General features: G+C 49.9%; 7 protein-coding genes across 7 annotated transcripts; 4 read left to right on the top strand and 3 right to left on the bottom strand.

Annotated features, from left to right (window-relative positions):
* Nucleotides 1-1,345: 1,345 nt before the first annotated feature.
* ABOM_012045 (questin oxidase family protein) lies at nt 1,346-2,734 on the bottom strand (the record flags this gene model as incomplete). Its single annotated transcript, XM_022539173.1, has 2 exons — nt 1,346-2,214; nt 2,278-2,734. The coding sequence occupies 2 exons, from the start codon at nt 2,732-2,734 to the stop codon at nt 1,346-1,348; spliced, it is 1,326 nt and encodes a 441-aa protein (XP_022383060.1).
* A 597-nt stretch (nt 2,735-3,331) lies between these two features.
* Nucleotides 3,332-5,020, top strand: ABOM_012044 (CocE/NonD family hydrolase; the record flags this gene model as incomplete). The annotated part of the gene is made up of 1 exon (XM_022539172.1): nt 3,332-5,020. The coding sequence occupies one exon, from the start codon at nt 3,332-3,334 to the stop codon at nt 5,018-5,020; it is 1,689 nt and encodes a 562-aa protein (XP_022383059.1).
* An 843-nt stretch (nt 5,021-5,863) lies between these two features.
* On the top strand, nt 5,864-8,378 carry ABOM_012043 (uncharacterized protein; the record flags this gene model as incomplete). The annotated part of the gene is made up of 6 exons (XM_022539171.1): nt 5,864-6,326; nt 6,385-6,873; nt 6,939-7,137; nt 7,196-7,363; nt 7,433-7,908; nt 7,984-8,378. The coding sequence occupies 6 exons, from the start codon at nt 5,864-5,866 to the stop codon at nt 8,376-8,378; spliced, it is 2,190 nt and encodes a 729-aa protein (XP_022383058.1).
* A 201-nt stretch (nt 8,379-8,579) lies between these two features.
* On the bottom strand, nt 8,580-9,423 carry ABOM_012042 (uncharacterized protein; the record flags this gene model as incomplete). Its single annotated transcript, XM_022539170.1, has 4 exons — nt 8,580-8,765; nt 8,825-8,872; nt 8,932-9,041; nt 9,108-9,423. The coding sequence occupies 4 exons, from the start codon at nt 9,421-9,423 to the stop codon at nt 8,580-8,582; spliced, it is 660 nt and encodes a 219-aa protein (XP_022383057.1).
* A 5,531-nt stretch (nt 9,424-14,954) lies between these two features.
* Nucleotides 14,955-15,665, top strand: ABOM_012041 (putative lactoylglutathione lyase (Glo1); the record flags this gene model as incomplete). The annotated part of the gene is made up of 1 exon (XM_022539169.1): nt 14,955-15,665. The coding sequence occupies one exon, from the start codon at nt 14,955-14,957 to the stop codon at nt 15,663-15,665; it is 711 nt and encodes a 236-aa protein (XP_022383056.1).
* A 1,560-nt stretch (nt 15,666-17,225) lies between these two features.
* On the bottom strand, nt 17,226-18,916 carry ABOM_012040 (FAD-dependent oxidoreductase; the record flags this gene model as incomplete). The annotated part of the gene is made up of 9 exons (XM_022539168.1): nt 17,226-17,488; nt 17,544-17,631; nt 17,691-17,887; nt 17,937-17,979; nt 18,041-18,109; nt 18,172-18,245; nt 18,307-18,724; nt 18,777-18,814; nt 18,865-18,916. 9 exons carry the CDS (start codon nt 18,914-18,916, stop codon nt 17,226-17,228), a joined length of 1,242 nt encoding a protein of 413 aa, XP_022383055.1.
* A 590-nt stretch (nt 18,917-19,506) lies between these two features.
* Nucleotides 19,507-21,048, top strand: ABOM_012039 (MFS transporter; the record flags this gene model as incomplete). Its single annotated transcript, XM_022539167.1, has 1 exon — nt 19,507-21,048. The coding sequence occupies one exon, from the start codon at nt 19,507-19,509 to the stop codon at nt 21,046-21,048; it is 1,542 nt and encodes a 513-aa protein (XP_022383054.1).
* Between the last annotated feature and the right edge of the window lie 283 nt (nt 21,049-21,331).

The following is a 21,331-nucleotide window of genomic DNA, read 5'->3' as shown; positions in this document are numbered from 1 at the left end:
CAAAGAAGCTTGAATAGCTTTAAATTTATTGTTTAGATAGGAATTATTGTTTGGGCCAGGGCCTTAAGGCAGACCAACACGCCGAAGTGCGTGGTGGGGCTGCTGACCTAAGAGACGGCCATCTCGATATTACGAAGTACTGCCACGCCGACTGTGGACAGAGGACGGGGCAGTGGTTCAGACAACGCCATGGTCTCTCGCACTCATGGAAAGTTACCATTCTGATAGGGTTGGCGCTACATATGGGGTCTATGATGGCCGGTCTTCCTGGGCCGATAGCTGCCAAACACCCAACAACTTGTAAGTGGCCGCGTCAGAAGCAGCGGGCATAAAGGTCTATTGATAGGGAAATCTTTCTTTCTCTTCCTATAAGAAGAGGTGCACTCGCTACCTATCCCTTTGGTTCTGCAAACCGAAGATGAGCCTAGGGTTGTTCATCGCAACTGCTGTAGCTTGCGTTTCGGCACTGACCTATCAAGATCGCCGAAGAAACCCTTATCCGGTGGGTCAATGTGGCTATTCAACTCTGTGATTCGCATTCACCCGCTTTTCGGATCATTATGGCCAGACTAGAGCCCAGAGCTTGGACCGAAACCAACCGCCAAGTACGTGCTAATAAGAGCATTTCGCTTAGGAGTTATGCTCACAAGGTGCAAGATAGCACCGACTAGCTAGAGCCGTGGATAGGTTAAGACGAGAGTACAGTGATTTGCATTCGTTAGACCACACGGGAAGGTTCTTTTCCGTCTTCCAATCTTGAGACTGATTTGTCACTGGATAAAGGGTCAGGGAGTAAGAGATCGATACTTATCTCTGCGTTAGATATGGGCTAGTGGTCTATCATCTGTTACCATTCCATTCTAATGGTCATGGATTTAGGGCCTCGGATAACGCGGACGATGTATATGCTCATCAAGAAAATGGATGCCATTAGAGAACAAATACGTGAAGAATAGTATATTGTGGCATAGCACAAGCTCTTTCAGGCTTGCTCTAGGTCTAGCTTTGCGGAATACCTTAGTAGCTGCAATGAACTGCCGAAACTGTAACCAGACCGTCGTTTCCACCGAGTACCGCGATAAAACCATCTGCTTTAAAAGGGCATCCAATCTCTGAAGCGCATCTCTAAACTGCAAGATCTTTGAGCCAGATACTGGCTACTTCCTTAATGTTACGAGGGCACTTAATGAGCATAATTTGCAAGATACAGAGGCGCGAAAAACAAGAGCATAACCGTAGAGAACGTACTAAGAATAGTTAACGTATCCCAGCTGGACAAAACAAAATCTCATATTTCACAATGCTAATTGCGATACAAAAACGGGGCGATATAGATCTCAGTGGTCTAGTGACGGGAGTGAAAGTGGTCCCACTGCGAAGGAAATCCTGCACCCCTAACCCACCGGTTCTTCGCAATGGGTTCTTTTTCGGTAGTATCCATGGCCATATGTGCAACTTGCAGCCACAGGCCACCCTTCATCGGGAAGCGATCACCGTTGATGATGTCGTAGCCCTGGCAGAAACGACTCCCATGGGCCAGTGCGCGTAAGAACTTAGTGACATGTGAGTCATCGTCAAAACTATGGACACGTTGGAAAAGATCAACCCAACCTGTGCCGGGTCTCTTTGGTTGGTAGTCGATAATCTCATTGACATCCAAGTGAGGTGATCCACGTGCAGCATAGGCGACGATATCAAACCTTCCCTTCCACTCTAACAGACGGACCTTATTTTCGAGACTCAGCCATTTCTGCTGCAGGAAGCTGGGGAAGAATATAGAGCAGTTAAGGTTATGAATGAAGAAGAAATCAATCTTGTACTCCTTGGGCGGATTCTGTGCTGCACCACAGAAGAACGCGTTGACGTTAATCATTTCCGCCGTCTTTTCAAACAGCTCCTCCTGAGTGACACGCCAACGAGCGGCTATCTCTAGGAGTTCTTTTGGCGCAGATGTCAATGGGTTGTCCTCGATCCAGCTACCATCTCCCCAGCAGGCCGCGTTGCGAATGGAATCGGTATCCCGCACCTTACCCAGAAGTTCGTTCATCGTCCGGGTTGCGAGGTCTGGCCGGCCGTTGGCTGCTTCTTCACAGCCTTTCATGACGATAGCCACCTCATTGTGGTGTACGGCGGTCTGAGCGAGAGCTTCTGCAACAATAGCCGGCTGGTTAAACTCTACTCCATAACCAAGGTGGATAAGCGGATGAAGAAAGCCTGTGCCACATATTTAGCCGCTGTATTCAATTCATCGCCATAATCATGGGGTTCGCCACATACTTGCAAAAAGGCGAGTGAAGAGAGCTTCAGAAACCTCAGTCCGATCAAACACATACTGATTGACCACGGCGCCAGTTCCCTTTTGACCAATTTCTTGTTGAAAGAATATGAGAAAATCGCGGTAATACTCTTCCTTGCCGAGGCAACTGATGAAGAATTGCGTGTTCTTCATTCGGACGACATTTTCTTCGTTGAGGGTGTGCTGGGGACGCTGAAAGGCTTTCTCTTGAACCCAGGCACGCGAAAGTTGCTCTGGCTCAGCCCCGAGGGCGTATGAGGCAAGCATGTAATGTGTGATGTGATTGTGAAATCCTTTATCGTTGAAGAAAGGGTGGTATCTTTCATGGTTCTCTTGGAGGATTTGGTTGAGCGTGGTGCGGGAGGAAGCCGGAACCCGTGGGACTGAGAAGACACCGGTGTCTTGCGGGGAAATTGATATCACCGAATGTGAGGCCATTCTCGTTTTCTTTCTCCCGAAGGAACCAAAGGAGAGAACGTTTGTGTGGTGAAGTTACAGATTACAATCCTGAATGGAATGGTTGATACCCGCAGAGAGTGAGGAAGAGACATACGGGATGACAGATCAATGAGCTTGCAGCAGACTTTTAAGCTATGCGAATAATACATAGAGCCCTTCCCCATGAGACTGAGTCCGGGGAAGCTACCCATTCCCCCAGATTTGGTCCGGGGCGTTGGCTTTCCGGTTCTCGACCCGAAATAGCCCGGTCCGGATCCAAGTATCTGATCCGGAAATAACGGAATCCAGCTGCCGCTAGTCCTGGAATCGGAGATAGGAATGTCATTCCGGTAACTCTGGGGTCAAGGGGTCCGATCAAGTAAACTCCGTGGGGATGATCCGACGACTGGTCAGGATCAGAAGTCCATCTATCAATGCGGCCGGGATGATAGAGCGTTATAAAAAACACCACCATACCCTGACGCTCCAGTGGGACTACAATCCTCGCTCAAAGATCTCAACATCTCGAATATCAAAAGACCATTTTACTGTTTCCCCCGAACTTTTTGAATTGCTATCTAAGGAACGACACCTATCATGGAAGGTACTACTCAAGAGGTACCAGGCAGAAACCCTTGCGGCGTCAAACCCTTCTACTGGAAGAAGGGCATCGACCCCAAGGAAGGAGGGCGCCAGCCGCTCATTCCTAACCATAATGAGATCGCGGATGGCATGGATATTACCTGGGATGTTCCCGTCACCATGCGCGATGGAGTTCGAGTCTACGTTGATGTCTTTCGTCCTGAGGGCGTCACTGGCAAGCTTCCTATTATCTTCACGTTCAGTCCATACGGCAAACACGGCCCGAAAACGTTCGATATTTTCCCCGGTGCTGACGTTCCCAAGGAATGGGTGTCCAAGTACGCTGTCTGGGAGAGTATTGATCCCGTTGTGTGGACCAAGAAGGGTTACGCTGTCATCAATGGCGACAGCCGAGGGTCCTGGGGATCTGAGGGTGACCTAGAGATCTTCAGCCAGCAGGAGAGCCGTGACGGCCACGACTGTATTGAATGGGCTGGCACCCTTCCTTGGTCCAATGGCAAGGTTGGCATGATTGGTGTCTCGTACCTTTCCATCGTGCAGTGGGGTATCGCTGCTCAGAACCCGCCCCATCTGGCAGCATTCGTTCCCTGGGAAGGCTTTACTGACTTCTACCGCGATTATACACACCATGGCGGTATTCCGGAGACAAAGTTCCTGCACTTCACCCAGTGGTCCTGCCGTGCCGGTGTCAACCTGGTCGAGGACCTGATCGCCAACAACAAGGCACATCCGTTACTTGACGACTATCATCGCTCGAAGTGTGTTCAGGATCTCAGCAGAATCACAGCACCTGCCTATGTCGTCGCAGACTGGGGCGACCACGGCATGCACACTCGTGGTACCCTGAATGGGTTCATTGGGATCAGCTCCAAGGAGAAGTGGCTGGAGGTCCACGGCCGTAAAAAGTGGCGGTACTTCTTCGAGCCCGAGAGTGTTAGGCGCCAAGAGGCGTTCTTCCAGAAGTTTCTCAAGGGTCAGGCCAGCGAAATTGACACCTACCCTAAGGTCCGTCTTGAGATCCGTGATCGCGCCTGGGTTGGGAAGTTCCGAGATGAGATTGAATGGCCCCTCAGCCACGCTAAGTTCGTTAAGAAATACATTGACGCCTCGGTGGGTACGCTCCTTGGTGAGCCACCACGGACTGTGACTACCATCTCCTATGACTCGGAGGTGCAAGACAGCTGTGCGCACTTCTTCCTCGATTTTGACCGCGAGACCGAACTCACTGGAAGCATGCGCCTGCGCCTGTGGGTTTCCACCGATCTAGCTGACGACATGGATATTTTCGTTCAATTGGACAAGATTGACCGGGAAAACAAGGTCACGCCGTATGTTGCCTTCTCCATGATCGACGACGGTCCATTGGGGCTTGGGTGGTTGCGTGTTAGCCATCGTGACCTTGACCTGGTCAAGTCCACTATCGACCGTCCTTTCCACAAGCACGATCGCCGCCTTCTGCTTCGTCCCAACGAAGTCGTGCCTATAGATGTCGAAATTCTGCCAACTTCAACCCTTTTCCACCCTGGTGAGAGGTTGAGAGTCAAAGTCCAAGGCAACGATTCCTTCCGGCATACTACCCCAGATGTTGTCCAGTTCCATGAAGACAGCGTGAACAAGGGTAGGCACACCATCTATTCCGGATCGGTGTACGAATCCTACCTGGTTATTCCTGTTATCGAGTAGGATGGACCAAATGTCCGAGTTGTCACGGAGAATACAGAAATTGATAGTGTTATCCATGCAGATACTGTAGCTTCAATGAACCAAGTCATCTCCCATCACGTTCAGTACTAAATATAGGAGGAAGACGCTTTGTAACATGGGGCCTAAAACGCGGACGTTTCCACCCACGAGCGTTATTTTATGACCATATTGTATAGCATCACCTACATTGTGAAAGTACGCCTATCAAGGGCCCATTCATATCGCGGATGCAACACTGCTGGCGCGAGCCGTAGATTATTTCCAACGCCCTTGACCTCCCAAGCGGGTGAGCTTTGGCATCTATGTAGCTCGTACCCTTGATTTTCACTAGTCAAAAGGCAGTCACGAATCGGCTGTGATGCACCTCTACTCATGACCGGACGGTCAGTTGATGTGATTGCTACCCTCCCTCCTTACACCGCTTGTGCCAGAAGAACGCCTGGATTCCATTTCCCACGAATAGTCCGTCTTGCAATGTAGAGACAAGGACAGGTTACTGGTTGCTTTCCAGTGGTCCGGGGAAGTGGCGGAAAGGCAACGGAGTAGGCTACTCCGTTACCCAGAGTGGAGCCGGCTGGGAACTCTCTCAGCGGCCCAGTTCACTAAGTCGGCGATCATTGGCGCGAGCTAGGTAGTTTGCGGCCGTCATCTCCATGGAAATGTGGATGCGCCCAACGTAGGAGGCAGTCCTGTCCTCTCGTGCCTAGGAAAATCGCCATTCGTTGACCGCTTCCCCAGGGAGCTTCTTGGTTCCCCAAATGCCGTCCGAGAAACGCCTTTCCCCGCGTTCCATTCTTTTATCTTGAGTATTCACAGAACGGAATGCCCGAGGAGCATCGTACCGAAGAGCTGGGAATCAAGAACGTGATGAACCTTGACAGAAGTACGCCTACGAAAAGGAAACGAACTACCCACGCCTGCGACTCGTGCAGGCAACGCAAGTCGCGCTGCAACGGCGCTCGACCAATGTGCGATGTGTGCCGCGGGATGGGGTTCGAATGCTATTATCAAGAGCCAGCCAAGGGCCGAGCTGGTGTGGTAGATTCGCATTCCTCCTCTTCGTTGCAAGGACGAGTTGAAGCCATGGAATCCCTCATCCGACAGCTTCTGTCTAAATTAAACCAAGGACAATTGCCGGATACTCCCGCGACGGACGTTGTGGGTACCACGGAGGCGCAGGTACTACTGGACATGCAGCTGCCGAAGCTGCGTTTTTATAACACGGATAGCGTCGACGGAATGTGTGCAATTACGTTTGCTGGTGAAAAGTTTGCCGGATACTTTGGTATGAATCCCATTCTCCTCTGCGTCCGTCCTGAATCTGATCGTTGGATCTCGTGCAGGGCCCACGTCCAGCTCGGCCTTTTTCAGTAGTATTATTGAAGCGACAAGGAAAATTCAGTTTGGAGCAGGCCAGACTGTCAGGCGTGCGCAGGACATCTCAAAGCCATCCTCGCCTCCAGCCGAAGGACTCCAGGAGGGTGACAATAAGGAGTCTACAACTCACGGCTCTGTGGATCCTTTCTATCTCCCGCCAAGCCCGGACGTAATGAGCCTGGTGGACACATTTTTTGCCAATACGGGTAGACTGTTTCCATACCTACCCTTAGCGACGATCATTGACTTCAACTCCATCTCCAGGCCAGTAGACCCATCCCGGGCCAATCGAGCGCACCTGTGTGTATTGAATATGGTGATGGCGTTCGCCTCCATTCACTCCCCATCCAACTCGTCGAGCACCGTCGACAAACTATCGCAGGGAAATCTATTTTTCCATCGAGCTCTCTATTTATTAGTGGAAATGCGACCCAGGGATCCGACCCTGGAATCAGGTATGTACCTGCAAAGGAGGCGGCCTAGACTCATAAAGGCCGTATAAAGTCTTACATTTGCTCAGTTCAGGCCGCGTTGTTAGTGGCCCAGTACGTGCAAGGGACGCAGCGCTCGGCTCTGACATGGAGTATCGCCAACTTCGCCATACAAGACGCCCTTCAGATCGGGCTCTGGAGGCAACCTACGGTTGACAGCCTGGAGATGGGATCATTGGAAGCGGAAGTGCGCAAGCGCACCTGGTGGATGTGCTACATGATGGACAAGTAAGGTCTATATCCATGCCATGATCACGTGGGACGTTTCTGCTAACCTCTCTGCAAGAATGTGCAGTATGACCTTTGGCCGCCCACCGCTGATTCCCAATAGTCATATGGAATGTGAACTTCCTCTAGATGTGCCTCTAGAGGCGCTCGCCGTTAGCTTGGAGCGTAGAAGCGCCAACAGTGCGGGCCCCACCGCGTCCGGAGCAAGGCTATATCTCGAGACATCGTGAGGATAAATCTCCCCGTCAACCTGGGTTTCCCTTCTTTCACATTGATTACGCGCTCACTAATACAGACCTTCGTCCAGGAAGCTCAATATCATCCTAGGTCAAGTCATAGAACAATTATATGGAAGCAACATGGAGCGGACCTCCCCAACTCCTCTCTCTAAGCAACTTCATGTAGTCATGGATATTGACCAGCAGATAGCGGAGTGGAAGATTGGCCTCCCTATGGGTATCGAAATCCTAAACAGCGTTAACATCACTAAGCTTGCCCTTGATTCCAGCTCTGAGTTATTGAGATTCCGCGTGGTCTTGAGTCTTCGATATCACAGCTTGAACACCCTGCTACATCGAAAAATACTAGAATGGCTCTTAGTCTGTCGTAGTTCGACATTCTCCGAGCCTGGCGTGACAGAATTCCTGTGGACTATCATAAAGGGTAGTGTCGAGGTGTGTAGCCAGTCCGCACGGGATACAATCTTCGTTATTGCCAGCGTTGCTCATCATCACATTTTGCTCCCCATCTGGTGGTACTCCGTCTACTACGGTATGGAAGCATTCTGCCCTAGCTACAGGGTATACACTCGAGGATCTAGTACAGTAAACTAATGACCATTAACAGTGCTCAATTCTGCCCTCGTTCTGTTCGCTACTTTTTTGCTACCAATGCGCGGCTTCCCAGGGCGGCCGACGTGTACCAACAGTGAACTCCTAGACAGTCTGAAAACGGCTTACGACACGCTTGAGACCCTAGGGTCTAGTACCTGGATCGTTATTCGGAGCAGAAAGCTGCTGCACAAACTCTTGTCCATCGTTGAGTCGTTTCATCAGCGCCCAGAAGGTGCAGAGGGTGATCTGGAAGACATCCTCTCGACGCAGGTCCAACCAGGTGCTGCCGCTTTTCCCTTGTCTATCTTCGACTGGAATTCATTACCGATCGATGAAGGATTCCAGGTTAACCTTGATTATTTGGCTTTTAACAATGGCACTGGACTAGAGATGCCATTCGGAATTTAGGGTCAGTGTCCTATACAGAAGCCAAGGGCTCTGTCAGTTGACCGGAAGGGCATGGTACTTCAGTATGTTCATTAAGGTCATTTTTTTTTTTAAATTCATTAGTCAAGATCATGACGACTTGAAGTGTAAAAGCTGTCCCTAATGTCTTGTCACAATTTGCAAGATGGGAGCTATATAGTCTTCCATTCTGTATGGTCTTCGTTACGTAGACGTAGTAGTAGCCTCGAACTCCTTGCTGTACGCATAATCCGTGTACCCCTCCGCAGCCTGCGCATACATGGCTTGGGGACCATACGGTGCAAAAGGAATTTCTTCTCTGACACGGAAAGCCAGGTCTGGATTCCCAGTGAATGGCCGCCCAAAGGCAATGACCACATCGTGACCTTTCTATTGCTCCTCCAGCGCCGTGGCAGTCGTCTCGCCACTGTAATTTCCAGCAACAATACCTGGGCCCGCACTCTGGTAGGCATTAAGTAGCTAACCCAAATGTCTGTCTGCCTTTGCATCAGACTCGCAAAAGATGCAAGTAAGCCAGCTTGTCTTGCACCAATACCGTAAGAAGCCCCGTGAATTGCGACACCGGGTCCTCCATGGGCATATCTTGATAGCGGCTCCAGGGGCTTAGTCGAATCGCTGTCCGTTCCTGCCCGATATCTTGCACCACTGTTCGTGTCACTTCAACAGCAAACGTAGAACACCTCTCAATGTCTCCGTCCTAGGCATTATCACGCTTGTTATAGATATCTTGGATAAATTGGTCAATCAGATATCCATTTGCGCCGTGGATCTCCACACCCGACCAAGAGCCCACAGCTGAAGAAGAGATATATGAACCCTTGTCATGCACTGCTTTTGTCACTTCCTTCCAGGTAGCAACATGTCCATCCGTGAAGATTCCGGGGACATTAGGATAGCCGCCATGTCGTGGGCTGATAACCGTAGCTTCGGTGATCAATAGAGTACCGGGGACGGCAGCGCGCTGCTGGTAGTATTCTTTGATAGAGCGTAGCGGGTGGTGCAGACGATGACCGAGCCATACCTCCATTTATATTCCCCGAAGGGGTTGTTCAGCATAGTACCAGCAGCCTGTGTCTGCATCGGATGGGATTCTATTTCAATTGCCACACATCCCGACTTTACACCCGGTTCGGCCCCTTACAAGACCAACGGTGCAGAGAGAGTCACGTAATATGTTGAGGTGGCCATCTCTGTATTCCAGAACGTTTAGTTATTAGACATTGTTTACATAATAAGCGTCTCTATAACTAACTACAGCCTGCTGGTTGAGTTGACTTGGCGAGATTCCTCCTATGCCGATCTCTCGGAGTAATATGAACCGACCGTCTGATTGGTCCATCATTGCTCTGTTCTTCATTGCTTCCCATAGTAGTGCCAATCAAATATTACACAGCCGATGACGAACCTCGGAACACGATAGAGGATGCTTGATAATCTCAAGTCCAGTTTTTCGACGGTTGAATTCTAGAAAACCGTCTCGTTGAGCATTTGCCACGCTGGGGAATCATATAAAGTCTAGAGGGTGGCAGTGGCAGCAGACGTCTGCAGCGAAATTTGTCTTCATAGAATTCATGCAATCTCCAAGTGGCTATCTAGAGAAACGAGACCCTTATTATCTATTCTAACATGTCCTGTGCGACGTCAACACCCATGCGTGAGCCTATCGGCCCTAATCCTAGCGCCGCGCGCGGGTCATGCAATGTCGGCACTGATGGCTCCACTGCGGCCTCCACAGGGCTCTCGCCGGCTTTACAGGTGCAGCTTGACATGTTCAAGGGCTTGCTGAAACAACAAGGCTATGAACTTTCCTACCCAGAAGAAAACATAGATGACGCCACTCTCTTGTATGACAGTCCAAACAGACCCGTTGTCCCCTAAACCCTTGCGATGATGTCCTATCGCTAACGTGCCATGTCCGCACAGACGGTTTTTGACTGCTCAGAAATTCAACCCAGACCTAGCCCTGCAACAGTTTCATCATGTCCAAACATGGCGCAAGGAAAACAAGATTCGGTCCTTTTACCAGGACGTAGACGTGGACTATTACGAAGAAACCAGAAAAATGGTACTATACCATCAGATAAGAGACCCCCGAACACCATCCGTGACATTGTATCTAACAGGTGATGGAATGCCAGTATCCCCAATGGATCGGCCGCACCGATAAGGATGGACATGCCATCTATGTTTTCCCGGTTCGACACTTAACGAAAAAGCGACTAGACGCATACCTCAAGAAAATTGCTGCCTGCCCATCATCGAACGCGCACCGTCCGTCGAACCTGTTACCGGAAGAGCTTCACTTCCATGCTCTCTACGAAAACTTGCTGCACTTTGTATTGCCACTTGTGTCAGAACTGCCAAGGCAGATAGATCCAGAGCTGTGAGCGCGTCCACCCATGTTGTCGACGTGAGTGGGGTGAGCATTCGCCAGTTTTGGGGCATTCGCAAGTATCTCCAACAAGCTAGTGCCACTGCCACGACTCATTACCCAGAGACCCTGGGCAAGGTATTTGTACGTTGATCAAACGACACCGTCCCTTTTCACCGGCCGAATGATGTTTTAAGATTGGTGCTAACTGGGGAGAATACGCGATAGGTCGTTGGTGCCCCTGCATTCTTCAAATCCATCTGGGACGTCATCAGTCAATGGTTTGATCCTGTCACGCGGTCGAAGATTTTCCTGCTCTCCTCATCGGAAGCTGGTGGGGTATTGAGGAAATATATTGACCCTGCCAATCTACCTGTCGAGTACGGTGGGGTGCTTCAATGGAAGTGGCAGGATCTCCCGAATCTGGACGCCGATGCCAGACGACTCGTCGATAATCTCTACGAGAAGACAGATCAGGGCGAGCTTTTCGCCAAAGGGCCTGTGATATTCGAGGATGGTTGTATTAAGCTCTTGGGTACGATTGATGGGAAGCCTAGGAGAAACGACTATTGCCCACGATCACTTTAACTACGGGGGTCATGAGGGCTGTTGACATTCGTTTTTGTATTATTTCGTGGCGTTACTGGCTGGGGCCTTATCGACTTATGTATACTATAGTCAAACTTGCCACAGGAGTCATCAAACTTGGACCAATCTTTCCTGTAGGCACACCACTGGATACCGCCCCTTTTCTTTCTATCATTCCCAACGGCCGAGTAACTAGATTTAGAGCGGGAACATCCCTACTTGAATACTTGTTTGGACTTTACGAGAGTGGCTGTCCTGCAGCTAGAGATGTGTTGGGTGGTGAAACAGCGCTGCCAGGAAGTAATTGGTTTACATAAAGAGCGAACCCCTATTAGTAGTTACTGCCGAAGTTGACATCTCTCCGTGATGTGGGCTAATACCATTATGCTTAGCATTCATAATAATGCGGTATAACATTTACTACTTTAACCCTTTAGACCTGACCCTTTCATCACGAGTACCCCTCGGATTAGAATGGAATTTCACAGATCAGGTCAGGACCGTCGGGCAACCCCAGGTACGAATTACACTGCAGAATCAAGTTTCCCCTCGTCCACGATATTCTCTGTATGCACTGAGGTAGGTTTATCTTGAGAGAATGACTGGGGGGGTGTCTGGCTTGAAGTTTGAGCCTCAAGCCCGGCCATTAAAGAATTCGGATCCTATGGGAGAGCCCTAATAAGTAAATGGAAGTCTAAGTAAGAAAAGGGATAGAATTGGACCAAATAAAAGCCAAAGACAGAAAGTACAACAACATCCAGAGGTGTACCACGTACCAAAATGAGCCTATTACTCGAGAGGAACAGCCTTTCATCTCGTTCTACAAACTCCAGCATCGCTACTGACTCGCCCCTGACATGAATCCCATTCGGAAATGTGATCTCATAATCACTGGCGACTGCTATCTCAAGCCCATCAACCCGATGAAGGTAGACCTTTTTCGGAATGTGGTTTAGACCGGGAAATGAGGACCAAAATCTGAGGATGTGGTTCCGAATCACTTCCAGCGCATCTTCCACGTTAGTGCCTCCATTGGTCGGATAAAACCCAAGACAGGGCTGGGGAGGAAGGAGCCGTATGAATAGGAAAGTACAGAGGGAACCGACTCACTTTCATGACCTTTGAAGATTTTACAGAAAGCCTCAAATTCTCCTGTCGGAAGGTAAAGCTCGCTCCATTGCCTTGCCGCCTGCGGGGTGTAGCCATCAAGGAGCTCGAAAAATTCTTCAACCGTGTTCTTGACGGCTCCTGGGATGTTATCCGGCCAGATGGTGTTGGCTGTTTTGGCGGGCATGGCTGAGCTTCGGTTGACGCAAGACTTCGGTCCGATAAAGCAAGGGAAGAACTTGGCAGGATGTTCACTTTAGCATGGCTGGGGACGCCGGGAGGTCGACCTTGCCTTTCTATATTACTACTTCCTCTTTCCATATTGTCGAACTCAAAGCCCCCAACCGTGTTGGCCCCAATTCCCCACAAGCAGAACTTCCTACCCCGCAAGTCTCATGACGCGGGGGGCTAGCACTGTCGTGCCCGGCCGTCCAAAGGTGTCAGATGGGGGTATATCGGATGTGGACTACGTTACTCCGTACTCCGCATATGGATAGCCGACGGAAAAGCTAAATGTTGCGACAGACTCGTGTCGATCACTAAGTCTGTCGGAGAAGGACAGATACACTAAGGCGGGTCGAGGGAAGGGAGTTGTGTAGTTTCTCAAGAGCCACACAGGGACCCCAAGCGTAGGGTACCAACACCGAGATAATCTCAACGATCTTCCTCATTTTGAAGGCACATTAATATTAAATACAAAGGGAGTTGGACATAGCCTACCGAAAGATATGAGTGCGCCCTGGCCCATGGGGATTATCAGTAAATAAATTTGCTAGATGGTGACCTCGTGGTTTGAGAAACCCTATAATGAGATGTATACGTGACCGACCGACAGGGCATAGTCTCAGTGAGTTGACGGTGTTCCGACAACGCAACAAGACACCCTTCATTCCCCAGGAGGCCTTGTGGTGTAGAATTGTATTGTTACAGCAGTATAATTCATAGTTCATCTCGAAGACAGTCCGAATTCAACCATACTTTGTGCCGGCCCCCCCCATCCACTCAGCTCTTATTGCAGCCACTCGGAAAAATTGACAGCAAGCGTGTATTTTAAAGCTGCACTTTCCAGAAGCTTCATCTCTTCATTTCCAAACATGTTGCTTGCTAGGAGCTAGAAGTCATAGGCTGAGCCTGTTTCTGGGTTTGCGGGGTTAACTTCGGCATTGCCGGATCGGCTCTGAGATGAAGTGCTGGGGCGAGCAGAGCTTGGAAGAGAGCGTACCTGCTCATTGATAGAGATCATCAGCTTGGAATGAACCGGAGGCTCGGGGAGGAAATCTGAATTACCCACAGGACAAATGGGAGAGTCAACGCAGAGCACTGCTCACTCACAATGAGATCTGCTATAATTCCACTAGGGACGCGGGCAAATTGCAGCCCTGCTAAACGATATTGTCGCTCGGCCGAGGGGTCCTCTGCCACCGGAGAAGAAGCGGTTTCCGGATGAGGAGTTGAAGGCTTCTATTGCAACGCATCTGACGATTGCGAGACGCAATGTACCAGGCAGGTAGAGGGTTAAGGCTGCCATGCTGCGTACAGTATGGGAAAGCATTGTGCCACTCGTCATATTGCGCTTAAGGGCATGAATTGCGTACGAGGTAACGGCTGGCCCACCTGAAGGAACGTCCGCCACTCCCACCGGGGGAGAAACTTGATATCAGGCCCCTGAACCCATGTATAGAGGGGGTAAACCTTTTGTGCGTCGCGGTAACTACCTATCTGGTAACTAACTGACAGGTTACGCCATTAAGCCAACCATCTAAGGTAATGCTAGCTAACATGACCCCAATACCTTACGAATACCACTGAATCGCATTATCTTTGCTACAAATCGTCATATCTTAGAAACTTTTCAACCACCAGCGTCGGTAATCAGACTACCTACTAGTACGCCATATGGCTATAGCATACAAGGAGCAACTTCTTTCGTCATGTCCAAAGTCGATTAACCACAGCGTGGCGGAGAGCGCTGACAAGGATGTAGGCGTAGGCTTCGACCTTCCGGCACCGGTATACAGAAGCCATACCATAAATTAAAATTAACACTCTTCATTGCCTACTTCTTCAAGCGCGTATCTCATCTGCTCTCCATCGTGTCATGTTGGTCATAAGTACATAGGCATAGTTAATTTGTTGAGTGGTGACTAAAGCCAGTTTGGAAAGTAAACTAAGGGAAAGCAAACAAGCAAAAGAAATTCTAATCGGCTTGGGAGCGCCTGGCTGATGGGAAGAACTTGGAAACCAGGAGTTATACGGGGGGACCACCGGCAACACGGCAACCTGCAAAATGGAACCCCTGGACCGGAGTTTCGGAGCCAGAATTGTAAGCCGAAAGAATCCCTCGAAAGGCGAAGAAAGCCGAGTCCTTAGGAGCTAGGTGTACTGATATTTGATGGCACTATATAAAGAGTTGTTGGCTTCGTTCAACGCTAGTATAGTGTGCCATTCCTTGTCATCCCAGCCGTACAGAGTCGGCGTTTCCAACTCCCACTATGACCTCGCAAGACCCAGCCTCCTCCTCCTCCTCCTCCTCCTCCTCCTCCTCCTCCTCAGTTCGCCCGGCCGAACCAGGCAGCTTCTTGGTAGGAGGCCACAGAACACATCATACCCTGCCCGAAGATGACCCAACCATTGGGTATCAACTAAACCATTTTATGCTCCGCATAAGAGACCCTGTGCGTTCCCTTCGTTTCTATACCAACCTCATGGGCATGCAGTTGGTTTTTACGTTCAACGGGGGGCCATTTACGGTATACTACCTGGGATATCCCCAGACACCAGTCGATCGCGCCGACCTACACGGCTGGTCTACAAAGCTCACTGCACCGGGTGTACTTCCAAAGACGCTCGGCTTTTTGGAGCTGAAGCATATCCACGGGACTGAGAAACCGGCAGAGGAAGGGGGATATGAAGTGTCTACGGGCAATCAACCGCCGCATTTGGGATTCGGGCATTTGGGATTCACGGTTCCTGATGTACATCAGGCCGTGGAACGACTCCGAGCAGAAGGCGTGGAGGTGATGAAAGAGCTCGGCGCGGCTGAGCGTGAGCATATCCCCTTGACGCCGTGGGAAGAGGATCGAGCTGTTGGCACTGGACAGCTGCATCCAAATTACAGAAAGAACTTTTACCATGTCGCTTTGGTGAAGGATCCCGTGAGTTACCATAGCGTTTTCCCTATGCTCTCCTCTGTCACCACATGAGACAAGTTTTCACTTACAACCGAACAGGACGGATATATAGTCGAGCTCCTTCCCCAAACCCTGTAGTCCATGTATTACACTTTATCAGTGATATTTGTCGATTCGATAACAGCAATAAAGAGGAAATAAGGGAGCAGTCAAGCGTCAATAGAACAATATATTGGAAGCCACTAGACTGGGAACTGGTAGGCAAAAGGCTCATAGGCTCTAGCTACTGCCGAGAATCGACAGAGGTCTTGAACGCCATAAGTTGTCGGCAGGCCCCACTACGGGACACTGTGTACCGATGATCTAATTGGCAGACTTTTGTCTCTCGGGGCGAGGGCGGCGGCTGGGCAAGAAAAAGCAAGAAAAAAAAGGATTGCCTCTCTAATGTATGTAGGACATACTTCATATTGTGTTGGTAGAGATACAGCAGAAAATTTGACAATGGTAATCCCCGTCACATATCCATCGTTGCTGTGATCGAGCCTAACACCTGATTTCCTCCGACACGGCGCAAAGCCCGGAAATAAAGCGTGTAAGTATTAGTGGCTACGTGGAACGAGCTACAGCCAACTCTGGACGATTTGACATTGCTATCGTAATCCGAACTTGTAAAGCATCGTCTCTGGATCTCGACTACCAGGCTGATTCCAAAATCATAGCAGACCCGCGTGATCTAGCGGCATATGCCGCATTTTTAGAATACAATGGTCATAGCAAAAGAACAATGACTGATATCCTGAGTTTAAGGTACACTTGGTTTCGTGGGCAGTCGATTGATCTGACTGCGTCTGTGGCCGCATACCATATTAGATACAGGCCATTGGTGTCGGGGGAAAGGCTGGGTCATTCCCATATCGGAGACCGAGACTGAGGTCGGTTGCTCTGACCGAGTTGGAGCCTTGCAATGCCGGCGGCTTCTCGATGATCCTGTTTTGGAGTGTAAAGTCTGTCCTTTCGCCCACCGCAGAGGTTGCCATGATCCGAAATTCCCTATCCTTTCAATCTTACCGAAGATACGTTACTATAGTCGAAGATCCGGCGTATCATTCTCCAGCCGTCCTAAGCGATGGCTTATATCACATAACAAGTAAAGTAGAAGAAGCCGCGTTCTTGTGGTCCTCTGAGCATTTTAGACGATGGACTTAGTATCTTTTTACGGTTATAAGATAATTAAATCCGGCGTAGGCGCCAGCGAAACGGCTACGCCGAGGGCATGAGGTGACCATTGGTGGCAGTGAGGCGATTAACTATAAATATCTCACTGTCAGGTAATCTAGCCGAAACCAGGACCAAGGAGAATTCCGTTGTCTTGGGAATATTCCGGCAGCCCTTTGATCGAATCCTGAAACTTCGGCGTAACCTTCTGTATTGATCGTGATTATAAGCATCCAATGTCGTACTTTCTGTGTTTTGAGGTAGATCACGGGGAGTATGGCTTCAAAGGCTTAAGCACTCATGGACCTTTAGACAAATAGAGGGGAATCAGGTTTGCTTTTGTGTGCGTTGGTACAAGTAACTGGTCAGACTTGTGCTCAAGATGTCACCGATCTTCTCTGTCCTAGCAGTAGTCCCCTAGTTCGGGTATACTTGCTCACCCGGCTTTTGCTTTTTGTATCCTCCGCGCATCAGAGGCCCGTTCATAACAACATCCCAATGATGGTACGCATACATCTGCTCGTTAGAAAGCTTGATATCCATGCTGCCTCGCTTGTAGGTGGAATCATCATAAGCTTTGATGTTTGACTTTAGGTCTTGTCCCTCATAGACAACCCTCTTGAGAGCGTCAACATAAAGCCTGGCATCTTCGAGAGCGTTGTTCAGACCCTGTGCCCGGACTGTAGAGGATTAGTCCGACGTGAGTTCACAGTGTAGCACATAAGCGCGGCTTACAAGGAACCATTGGATGTGCCGCATCGCCGGCGAGCGTGACTCTACCACCATGGTTTGTCCAAGGAGCTATGTTTCCCCAGTAATGAAACTAGACGCGACTCAGAACCAGACCAACCCTTACTCTCATATCTTCAAGCCATTACTCACCTTCTCTCCACTAATTTTAGTATCCTCACTTAGCCATGCTGCTACAGACCTATAGGGTTCACAGTAGGTAGAAAGGTAGGCTCGGAAAAGATGCCTTCTTTCTTCCTCCGAGGCAGGAGGGTTTTTGTCAGTCCAAATGGAGAGGGTAAACTGGAAAACCCAAGTGTCCGGTGCATCTGGGTCCCGAATATCGGCCACTGAGCGGGTTAATATGGGTTCCCACGATTGTATATTCCGGTTACACACCAGTAGAAAAGACATTGGTATTGTGGTATGGGTGTGGACTTAGCTGCGCCCAGGGGGTTGTGATCAGCAATACAATCGTCACGAGTGGAGGCGCTGCTACTTACCTGAACGAGCGGGTGGCTTTTGCTTCGAATAAACAGCGCTTGGTCCTTCGTGAACGTTGGGAACGCACTCTTGAATATTTCCAGTTAACTTTCGCCTTGGTCAGCCTCAAGGTCGCAGGTCGGGGCCTAACCAGGATCATGATGTTGGCTTTAGAGAGCTGGCCAACCTCTCCCTCCACAAGATGTCCTCGGACTGCGCTTCTAGCTGAGAAACGGAATTAAAACCTGCATTGGAAGTGGCATCATCGCCTAAAGATTGTGCTTACCCCCGTCGGCACCGATGAGCACTGTTCCTTTGGCAGTCGTCTCCCCATTATTGAAACGCGCTGTAACGCCATCTGGCCCGACATGCAGGCCAGTCAACGCCTGTCCAAAGTGAACGTCGATTCCTTGCCGGAAAAGGTCGCGCAGCTTTCCTCTCACGATGCGCCTTGGACTCGGCATGAGCACCGTTGCCAGTAGCTCTCCGGTACTCCCATTAAGGATGGGGATGTTCTCAGCTACGTCCGGGTCATGCTCTTCAAAGATGTTTGTCTCTGCCGACTTCAACTGCGCAAAATATTGGGACGGGAGGCAGGCTTCGATATGAGGAATCGACCAATGCAGGGCCATGGTCCATTGACCCGATCTCTCAATATACTTCTGTTCTGGGTATCTTTCATAAACTTTCGCTGAAATCCCAGCCTAGCAAATGTATTTCAGCAACGTATGGTTATAGAATCGGTGCAAGACAGACCTTTTTAAGACCCTGTGCGATGAGCAAGCCAGTAGCTCCTATAAGACGTTAGTCTCCTCCGGCAGTAACTACTCTTTAATGCACGCACCAGCCCCCACGATCAGGACATTGAAGTCAGCTGAAGGCCCCGACACAGACATTGCCCAAGCCTTGGAAAGCTTTTATCAAAAGGGAAAAGAAACAAAGGTAATATAGGCTGGATTCGTTTGGTGTGAATAAGGAAAAATAAAAGAGAACGTGAGAGAGAAGGAGGGTTCTCGAGGCATTGTTAAATAGTTGCGTGCGCAAATTGCGGCTTCGGGGAATGAAGTCGAAAGCCATCACAACATCCTCCTAAGTGGAAACAGTGGGCCATACAGGGTTCCTCATTGCTAGATGGGCACCTGTGTGAAGAAGGACACCCAGTCGCAAGCTTCGATGAGCGGCACAAGACCCTGATTCCCGCTAGAAAGGCTATGATCCTTTCCGCAGCTGTGTACTTCTAGCGTTCAGAAGCCGAAAGCCGAAAGCCGAGTCCCACCTGTGGCTTTCGATAATCATGCCGACCTTGCCAACCCAATGGATAGGGGCCACTCGTCGCCCAGTTTCTGAATATGTCTGCCGCTGGGAGCGATTGGGACTGAGTTCGAGTCTGAATATGTACTATATATATAATAACCCCTGGAACCAGAGAGGAAGAGCATCCTGCAACCATCAACGTTTGAATTTGAATTTGGACGAAACACTACCAATGACAGAAACGAACCACTCACCTACTCAGCCACTGCCCCATTGGAGATTAGTGTGCGATCCGGCCGGTATCACTGCCCAAGTTAGGGACTGGGCATATGATGGCTCCGGAATAGAAAGGGACCCGTTCGTTGTCGACTGGCTGCCCGCTGACCCCCGCAACCCGAAGTTGTTCTCGCCATATCAAAAATGGGCAATCACACTCCTTGTCTCCTTGCAGACGTTCTCCGTTTCATTCACCTCCTCTGCGTTGTCTGGGGCCACGAAAGAACTAAAATCGGACCTGAATATCAGCGCTGAAGTAGCGGCACTCAGTCTCTCACTGTTTGTCGTGGGCTTTGCTGTCGGGCCCATGCTGTGGGCTCCCTTGGGGGAAATTTATGGAAGGCAGAAGCTGGCCTTTCTGTCCCTTGGAGCCTTCACGATTTTTAATGTTGGGTGTGCCATTTCACCAAACATTATCTCTCTGGTGATACTCCGCTTCCTAGCCGGTGCCTCCGGGGCATCGCCTTTATCCAATTCAGGAGGGGTCATTGCAGACATGTTCCTTGCGTCAGAGCGAGGACTCGCTATGGCTCTCTTCACAAGTGCACCGTTCATGGGCCCAGCCTTAGGGCCCATCTGTGGCGGCTTTCTTGCGATGAAGAAGGGCTGGCGATGGGTAGAGGGAATGACATGTGTGTTCTCTGGGGTCGTTTGGATTTTTGCTGGACTGCTCGTCCCTGAAACATATGCTCCGGTGATCTTTCGGGCTCGAGCGCGGAGCCTTTCGAAGAGCACGGGGAAGGCGTTTGCCAGCAAAATCGAGCTGAAAAGGACCGAAAGACCCTCTTCTGCGGAGACTTTCCACACTGCCCTCTTCCGTCCTTGGGTGCTCCTGATACGCGAGCCTATTGTTCTCACTCTCTCGCTGTACATGGCTATCATATACGGCACCTTATACATGCTCTTTCCCGCCTTCCCAGTGATCTTTCAGCAGGCCAGAGGATGGGACGAGGGGACCGGAAATTTACCCTTCCTAGGCATCGTTATTGGGGTGCTGTGCGCCACTGGCTATGCCGCCTTCGATAACAAGCGCTATCTCCATGCCATGGGACAGTCGGGGAATATGGAGATTCCCGAGGCACGTCTGCCACCGAGCATGATAGGGGCTGTGTCTTTAACGATCGCCTTGTTTTGGTTCGCATGGACAAACGCACCGTCTGTACCATGGATTGTGTGCATCATAGCAACTGTCCTATTTGGCTTTGGAATGGTCCTTGTGAGTCTGAGTGTCTTGAACTATCTAATTGACGCATATGTTCCCTTCGCCGCCTCCGTCCTCGCTTCGGCCACGTTGCTTCGTTCAATCTGTGGGGCTGCATTCCCTTTGTTTACTCCATACATGTATTCAGCGCTTGGGATACATTGGGCATTGACCGTTCCCGCGTTCTTGACTCTGCTTTGTCTGCCATTTCCGTTTATATTCTACAAGCATGGTTATGCCATTCGAGGGCGGTGCAAATATGCTACGGAGGCTCAGAAACTCGCGAGAAAGCTCTAATAGTAAGTCGTTTGGGAAGGTTTAATGTTATTTTCACCAAAATATAAAATCAACATTGACAAAACCTCACCAATTCGGGTCTGTGGACGTGTGGATCTATTCCATCACGGCAGTGTCAATCCACCAACCATACCACGTAGATAAGTACCTGAATTATGGTTATACCATGCGGTAGTTATATAACTATACTTATAGTACCAATATTGCTTGCCAAGATACATATATACATCTGGGAGGTAAACTAAAAGTCTATTTAGTTGTATCTATAATTTTCTTTTAATAT

This window comes from Aspergillus bombycis, assembly GCF_001792695.1.
Source record: "Aspergillus bombycis strain NRRL26010 chromosome Unknown contig00218, whole genome shotgun sequence".
NCBI lineage: Eukaryota > Fungi > Ascomycota > Eurotiomycetes > Eurotiales > Aspergillaceae > Aspergillus > Aspergillus bombycis.
Note: the sequence above shows the minus strand (reverse complement) of the source record. Positions and strands in the feature narration are given on the sequence as shown.